Raw genomic sequence first — 9,268 nt, forward strand, 5'->3', positions numbered from 1 at the left:
ATAGAAAATATGCAACTTTCAAACATTAAAGTGACCCTTTGGACAGATTCGACTATAGTACTGGCGTGGATCCGAAAACCACCATGTTCGTGGTCAACGTTCGTGGCACATCGAATAACTAAAATCATCGATAAAGTAGGAGGCAAGGTATGGCGGCACGTAGACTCCGCGTCAAATCCTGCAGATTTGGCGAGCAGAGGCCTCTACACTTCGGATCTAATCGACAATTCTTTGTGGTGGCAGGGACCTTCTTGGTTACAAGAAGACAACGAAAATTGGCCAACACAAGAAGAAGATTACAAAACGTCTAAGACACATACGTACTACCACTCACACATGCCTGTGTGTATATCACAAGAATATGCGGGTGGTAGTAACGAAGAAAATAAAACAAAGAAAGTTATGTTACGAGGGGGGGGGGGGGGGGAGATATATTTAGGCCTGTGGCCTAAACACCTGTCCTAAAAGAAAATGTAACTAGATTTGGTAAAGGCTAAACAAGTTAACAAGTATTTAGGTTAGAAGGGTATATTGCTTTTTAATCCAAAAATACATCGAACTACACACAATTTTTATACAGATGGGTTTTGGGAGTATATTTAAAAAACGTTGGAATATTCTGAAAAATCTACTTTTGGCCAGCTAGATTGATCAAATACCCCACCTTCCCCACCTGTCCTTCCGCTCGGCCGTTAACACGATAGCTTGAGCAAAAATCGATATATCTTTACTAAATTTAGTTCACGTACTTATCTGCACTCACCTTATCTTGGTATTAAAAGTGGGCGAAATCCGACTATGACGACGCCCACTTTTTCGATATCGAAAATTTCGAAAAATGAAAAAAATGCCATATATCTATACCAAATGCGAAAAAAGCCATGAAAAATGGTGATTGGAGTGATTTTTTGACGCAAAATATAACTTTAGAAAAAACTTTGTAAAATGGGTGTGATACCTACCATATTAAGTAGAAGAAGTTCTGCAGGGCGTAGAAAAAAGTTCTGCAGGACAAAATCAAAAGCCCATGGAATCATGGCAGGAATACTGTTCGTGGTATTAGATTTATAAATAAATTAGCATTACCCGACAGATGATGTTCTGGGTCACCCTGGTCCACATTTTGGTCGATATCTTGAAAATGCCTTCACATATACAACTAAGGGCCACTCCATTTTAAAACTCCCATTATTACCTTTAATTTGATACCCATATCGTACAAACACATTATAGAGTCACCCCTGGTCCACCTTTATGGCGTCCACCTATAGAACTAAGGCCCACTCCCTTTTAAAATACTTTTTAAAACCTTTTATTTGATGTCATAGAAACACATTCCAAGGTTACCCTAAGTTCATTTTCCTACATGGTGATTTTCCCTTATTTGACAAAGGATGAAGGAAAATCCTTCCAAAAAACGTCACTCTACACGGACTCATAATTAAGAGCGCTTCGAAAATATTTCAGGGCTGATTTAAAAAAAAAATTATAAAGAAATGCGTTCAAATTTAACCAAATTTTCATATTTAAAAAAAAATTCAGATAAAACGAATTGATAGCTGAAGAAGGATAGCAACGGCAAGTTGCTCCACTTTTTAGTATTGCCATTTGTACGTATCCATGAACATCCATGACAATTTTGTCTCCAACGCTCTCAGCTGAGTATTTAATGTTCGGTTACACCCGAACTTAGCCTTCCTTACATGCCTTTTTTTTCATTTGGTTGATGCTTGGACTTGCTGTACATTCGTGCTTGAGGCGTGAAATTCTTTTCTTTTAAATCTTTTGATTTTTGCAATACTTTTATATGTACATACATATACTCGTGTATTCTACCTGCTACTGACTAACTCAACTACTGCTATTGACTACGGACTGTGGTCATCCTACAACCATACATACATACGTGTAGATAACTCTAAGATATACTTTTGTATATAGATAGATATATTCAGGCAAACTTTTCCTTCGGTTTTTTGTTGAGAGGTTTGTAATAGATTATATATATGTCCTTTGTTTTCTTTAAATGCCGCGCTTGGAACTGTTTTATTTACTTAATTTGCGCTTAACCATTTAAACGGTTATGTCCGTCCAACAAGGTGCGCCAGTCGCTTCTTTGGCGCCAATTGGTCACACAAAGGGAGTTTAAATCGTTTTCCACCTGATCCTTCCAGCGGAGTGGGGGCCGCCCTCTACCTATGCTTCCATAGGCGGGTTCCGATAGAAACACTTTCTTGGCCGGAGCGTCATCTTTCATTCGCATAACATGGCCTAGCCAGCACAGCCGCTGCGTAGAGATCGTACAGCTCATCGTTAAATATTCTTCGGTACTCGCCATCGCCAACGCTTAGAGGAGGTCCATAAATCTTTCGAAGAACTTTTCTCTCGAATACTCCCAGAGCCGCCTCATATAGCAGGATGGAAGTTTTCTTCATTATTATAAAAATTCACTTAATAAATTGAGGAAAAAATGTGTTTGCATATTGCAAAAATTCTCCCAATGTTTGTCTTGAGAGGAAGTTTTTTTTTTTTAGTTTTTTTTTCATATTTGACACATCGGTAGCCACGACCGCTGGTGCTCAAACTTATTTTGCTTACGTGTGGTGAATAAAAATCTGGCTTAGAAGTACAATGACAAAGTCTATAGTACAATGTATCACACCTCAACGTACCAAGAAATCAGAATTTAAAATTAGTATCACCTTGAGAAAAAAACTGATATAGAAAAAAATTTAAAAATCAAATAATTCTCAATTTTTTATTCCTTCATATCAATTAGCTAAAAAAAATGCAGAAGGTTCATTTCTGAAAAAATATTTTATCTGAATATGAGAATTTCTCCTAAGATAAGCAAACTGAAGTCAATTTCCATACATATACATTGCTTTAGATAACCACTGCATCTCCTCACTAGGCACCTTGTCGTTGGTGTGAGGGCTTAGCCGCACTCCATAGCGCCCGACTATGAGGCGGAGCGGTTTGGACTGGCATCTACGCCGTTTCGCCTCATAGGAGGGAGAACTGCCAACTACCTGATTCACAGTGTTATGTGGACCGTGCCTATTGGACGATTTGCAGCCAGAGTATATATTCGGCTGTATTCGAACGAAGCCTTCCCGACACCGGGCCACCTTGTGAAGTATTGATGGCCTTACCACAGTAAGGGGCGCTGCTGTGGCGGACGGTTCTTTCCCCGCATTTAATACTGGATCGCTGAGCCCACCTTGTCAGGCAGGTGGGCGCACGACCAAGATGAACGACTCAATATCTAATTTTAATAAGGGCGATGATAAGGAAAGGACTGAGTCGCAAGCCAAGGACGACAAAAACGCAGCGAGAGTAGTGCTGATTCAATGAGCTCCGGGTTGGAAAAGCATACAAATGAAAACGGAGAAGTAGAGCGGATAAGGGAACGGAGAAGACGAAGTAAGACAGCTCTGTCACAGTACCATGCAGCACTGCTTGAGAGCAGTGGTCGACCCAGCAGAAGTGGAAATCGAGCGCTTGGAATGGGCTCATGAGGCGGTAAAATTAGGTCGAAGACAGTCCAAGAGGTTTGCTGCGAGAAACCCTCGGTACATTCTCATTCAGTCTATGTGAGGTCCTCATGGACCAGCCAGCTCAACATAACCTAACCACTGCATCAAAATAAATAAATGTAAGGCGCGCTACCCTTGGAAGAGGTCCAATTTGCGTCATGGTCATTTTAATTTTTCCTACAAATTTGCGTGCGGGACCTATTTGTTTTATGCCGACTCCGAACGGCATCTGCAAGGCGGATGAGTTTTCAATTAAGGCTTGGTTTTCTCCAAAAGCGGGGCCGCTATATTACTACCGCAAAAGAGCAGCCGGTATGCTCATCGTCTTCAGCTGCACCGCTTTTTTGTGAACTTCAATCATTTACGGCAGAAAATCCGAAAATTTTATTTAGCACCTATCCATGGCTTTTTAGATATTTTATTATTTTTTTAAGTGCATATTCAAAAAAAATTTAAAAGTCAATAAGGTTTGTATATTTGACAAAATGTTCACAGCTTTGAGTATAGCGGTGGGAGAAAACGTTGATGAACAAGTTAGTACTGTCATGATGGCTGTAATGTTTATTGCCCTGCCGCTACACTACGTTACGGTCAACATCGCCGTCTTCTCTGTTTCCTCATAATTACTTTTACATTACTTAAGAGCTTTTCATTGCAGAAATGTACTCGCTAGTGCTTGCCAAACAAGGGCGACCGCGATTGGAAACATTGTCTTCTATTTAAAAAAAAAAGCTGAATTCTAAAATTTTTATGTTGCTTTGTCCGGGCATCTGATTGATGAACCAGCACCGCCTAGGGGCTTAAGGAGTCATCTCCGTAAGCATTTTGAGGAAATACGGCACCTGAGAACCCAGCCGTATGAAGTGAAAAAACACAAGCAGGTCCTTGGTGAACTCCATAAACAGGCGTCGGACCTTTATGCCGGGAATTGCCCGGTGAATCCAGTACTTAACGAAAATTATCCAAAACTTGCGGAAGAGGAACGCATACTCCCCAGGGAAACGCGTGTCACTCTTGCTCAACTTCGTTCTGGATACTGTAACAGGTTAATCTCTTACCTATCCAGAATCAACCCCGACATACAAACTGTATGCCCCGCTTGCAATATGTCCCCACATGACACCAACCATCTCTTCAATTGTAATGTGGAACCAACGCCTCTAAGTCAAGTTGCCTTGGACTCCCGTTAGAGGATATTGATGACAATTTGTGATCGGTCGCGGCTATTAGGTGGGGCGAGCATTGCTACAACAACAACAACAGTGTTCTGCTAAAATTGGAATTTTCATATTTCCGCCGAAATCTCGGAAATTAAATCTGCCACAGGAAAATGAAAGTCATACTCGGAATCAGGAGAAAATTTTACTTTAGGAAAGGCCTATTTTATTTTAGGAGATTTTTTTGTCGAGTAGTATCATCAACAGATCCCTGTGCTCGTCCCTGCAGGCTTCGTTTACCGCGACCGATGTCAGCTAAACATTTCATCCACCTGTCTTTTAAGAACACTCAGCTCCCCAGCTGGATTCTCTCTTTTCCCACGCATTGTGTTGCGCATTTGCATCCGCTCCTATTACCAACCAACCTTTGCGGCGTTCCTAATGTAATTGCCTCTTGCACTCCCTCCGTGGCGCCTCCGAAAAATAGGCCATATAGCAGGATGCCCGGAGAAAAGCCTGCTTATTCTGCACGAGGTCCTCAGTAATGCTTATAGACAGCATATATGAATGTAGCTGTTTCCTTACCGTAACTGTAGCCCGCATTCTTCCTTCCGATTGCGCGTAGTAAACTATAGTCCAGGCGCACTGAAAATTTTCAGATATTGTGGGGACGTCACTATGCCGCTACTAATAAATGCTGGACAACAATAGCAGGTAAGCAGATGAACGAGAAAACAGCCACACATACATGTACACAGCAGTAAAAAACGCATATTACGCAGACATACATAGAATAAAATATACAGAAACGAGAAGTAAGTAAGCAACTGATCGAGAAGGCTGAGAAAAATTGGCGAACGAGGTATCTGACTATAAAAGCAGCTCAAGCTGAGGAACAGTCAATCCGTTTGATTTTAATGCGCTACAGGTGATGTAAGCAAGTAATTTAATTGCGCAGTACAGTAGTGTTGTAAATAAAGAACATTTTGCTACACAGAATATTTTGAATTATTTGCTCCACAGTTCAGCGATTCCAACGATAACAGAAGGTGCAGATTACTAAAGAATTTATACAGATTCGCAACAATTGATGAAGAGCAGTTATTGAATAAAATTCAAAGATCTCGAAAACAACTAGGAACTGCAAAAATAAGTGGTTTAATCCAGGAGCTCAAAAAGAGTTGGAAGCCCGCGTATTGAATACTACGGGCAATAAATCCGAGCTGCCATTACGGCTCAGGGAAGCTATGGAATCGGAAGGAATCGTGGATGAACACAATTTTCATTCTGGTGGGGAAGAGAAAAACGAAACACTCCAAACAATGGCAAACTTCTTCGCCGTTCCAAAGATATCATCAAAACTGGAAGCAAAGAACGGGAAAGTCGCACAATTTCAAGCAGAGGTCGATGATTTAGAGGTCTATAGAGGACGTACAACTAAATCACCCAGCTGCTGTGGTGGGGGAAGATCCCTTGTACAGCATGAAGGTCCGTTGTGATACCACATAAAATAACGGTGACGTAGCTATAGCTACTTAAGGCTTGATTTGCTCCCAAAGCAGTGTCGGTATGTTACGACCGCTAAAGAGTGACTGGTATACTCACCGGGGTCAGCGGCTCCGCTTTGTTGTAAACTTCAACCACTTACGGCAGACGATTCCCAAAATTTTATTTTCCATTTTTGCACTTTTTTTTTATTTCTTTAATATTTTTTAAATGCAATATAGCTACTTAAGGCTTGATTTCCTCCCAAAGCAGTGTCGGTATGTTAAGACCGCTAAAGAGTGGCTGGTATACTCACCGTGTTCGGCGGCACCGCTTTGTTGTAAACTTCGACCACTTACGGCAGACGATTCCCAAAATTTTATTTTCCATTTTTGCATTTTTTTTTTAATTTCTTTAATATTTTTTAATGCACCTTCAAAAAAACATTCAAGTTATTAGAAGTCAAAAATGTTTATTATTTTAGTAACTAGTTTCAAATATTCGACAAAATGTTCACCGCTTTGAATATAGTGGTGGGAAAAAACGTTGATGAACGAATTTGTACCGTCATGACGGCCGTAATATTTAATGCACCGCCGCTTTATTACGTTACGGTGAACTTCGCTGTGTTCCTGGTTTCCACACAACTGCTTGTACATTGCAACATTTTTGACGACGTACCGCTATGTAACGTCCGTTGGTTTCCAAAGCAGTGCTGCTATATTAGGACCGCTAAAGAGCTTATCTAGATGATTCGATCGATGATATTTTTACTTTTAATATTCTTTTTCCTTGTGTTTTTATTTTTAGAAATAGGTTTTCAAAAACAAATTCGAAGTCAGAATTTTTGTTTATTTTTCAGATGTTTGACAAAATATTCACCGCTTTCAGCATGACTGTGAGAAAAAACGTCGACGAACGAGTTTGGATCGTCATGACGACCGTAATATTTATTGTATTGCCGCTATATAACGTACGGTGAACTTCACCGTCTTCTTTGTTTCCACATAATTACTTTTACATTGCAACGTTTTTGAAAACGCATTATACCGCTATAAAACGGCCGCAATATAGCGGAGCCGGTTTGGATGAAACCAAGCCTTTAGAGAATCGTGACATAGTTTAATGCAACTGCTTGGTCCGGGCGAGAAGGGTGGCGGGTAGGCATGGCGGTAGCCCGGCTGAGGCTTGTCGGCGTTGAGGTTCTTGCCACCTTCCTCGACCCGCAGTCACAAAAACAAAATTAGAATTATCATGCCTATTTGTGGATAAACAGGGACCATAAAAGGGAATCTAAAACAAAAAGAAGAAAACAATGGAAAGAAAGATAAAAAAACGAAAGCGGTAGAACACCGTCCGTGTCAGGTGGAGTCATCCCACCCCTCTTGTTCATGAGGCATGAACAACCTTGAACTCCACTTTGACTCCGATAACCGAGTGGAGTTCTCTTGTCCTTACTTCGTCCGTCTGTTAAAGTCTAAAGTCGGGCCTAATACATGGTCTGTCAGTCTAGTAACAACACCTCACTCATTCATAGTGTGCCGCAAGGACAGCACCCATACTAACACCAAGGGGAAACTAAACCTGCATCATTTCTACTACCTCTCAACCAATGAATACTAAAGAAAGCATATCTTTTCTGAACAAATTTATTTTTAACAACTTCAAGTTTAGCTTATCGATATACTTAAAGACTTAAAGCTGTAATTACGGTTTTAACTATTCTTAATCCCCAATACCCGGATCCTAAATACTAGCTATTTAATTAATTGAAAGATAAAATATGAACTAAAACTAAAGAAATATAAACTTGGAAACGGAACACGCTTTTTACCAATTCAAGTTAAAAAATAAAAAACAAGGAAAATTTAATTAAGGTTAACCTAAAATAAATAATTTCGAAAAGAAAATATAAGTCATTCAAGGGAACACCTTTTTTTCTTTTTCTTAACTAACTCTCGCTTCTTTTAGTTATCTACTAATTTAATATGTGTACATGTATGTGCGTATTCAGAGCAAAAAAAAACGAGATTATAAAAACTTTACCATTTACCAAACTCACCACGCTCGTCCGCAGGCGATGGTACCAAAGCTGGAGCGGCGGGAAGCTGCAAATAAAAATAAGAGAAGAAAAAACAAGTTCTCTATAGGTATGTACACTTATGTACACCAGAATGTCTGCACGTGGGTGATCAATGGAAGTCACCTCGAAGAACCTTTAGTTCCGGTTTATAAAAATATGCGTATACACACTTTTATGGAGATCGCGTTAATTCATTAAAAATAAAAAGGTAAAAATTTGTGTTTAATAGTGGTAATAGAAATTTTTAGTTTAACAAAATAAAAATAAAAATCGTATTCTTTTCCCACAGCATGGAAAACGAATTATAGTGGCTTAGGGATCTTCATACAAACGTATGTATGAAGGCAAAGCATGTGATGGTTTATTAAGGGATCTTATTGATCTCCTTTTTATTTATTTCTTTTGTTCTAATCGTAAAAATAAATCCGGGGCAATTGTGAATTCAAAATTTCAAAAGAAACAAAATGATTGTAAAAGAAGAAAAAAGAACGGAATTTAACAAAAAAAAGTATCTTCTACAAATTCAGTGGAAAATTTCTTTTTTCTTAATAATGTTCGTAGAACCAAAAAAATTCCGTATAATTAAAAAACAGTGTATGAATATACATAAAAATAATGATAAAGATATACAAAAAAAAAGTGTGTGTTAAAACAAATATAAAAAAAATTAAATATAAGGGTGAGTTAGCTCGAACATTGTTCGGTCGCCCTTCCTGAGTTTTCTTGCAGTTTATTGTTTTTTTTTTTTTGAGTGGTGGTGCGTAGTGCGCTCTCTCCGTTGGCGATTTTAGACCAGAACGCCCGCTGAATCTGCTCACTTATGATGAAATCACACCACGCCAGCGACCGGCTTATGGAAACTCGCCAACCTGTTCGATATGTTTTAGTGATGATGCTCGGTGCGTGCAATTTGTAAATGATATCTGAACCTCCTGATGCGCTTACTGTGATGGGTGTTGCATGTGGTGGATCTTCCACCTACTATAAAATATGCATGGGTTTGT

At 39.4% G+C, this 9,268-nt stretch overlaps 1 protein-coding gene across 1 annotated transcript in view; it reads left to right on the plus strand.

The window, feature by feature from the left end:
• Positions 1-7,066, plus strand: part of Top3alpha (topoisomerase 3-alpha) — a 487,070-nt gene extending 480,004 nt beyond the window's left edge. Inside the window, exon 11 of the mRNA XM_067766000.1 lies at positions 7,044-7,066. Within this exon, the coding sequence (XP_067622101.1) occupies positions 7,044-7,051 (8 nt within the window). The 3' untranslated portion in view covers positions 7,052-7,066. The remainder of the gene's footprint in view (positions 1-7,043) is intronic.
• The last annotated feature ends 2,202 nt before the right edge of the window (positions 7,067-9,268 follow it).

Source organism: Eurosta solidaginis, chromosome 2 (assembly GCF_040869045.1).
Source record: "Eurosta solidaginis isolate ZX-2024a chromosome 2, ASM4086904v1, whole genome shotgun sequence".
Taxonomy (NCBI): Eukaryota; Metazoa; Arthropoda; class Insecta; order Diptera; family Tephritidae; genus Eurosta; species Eurosta solidaginis.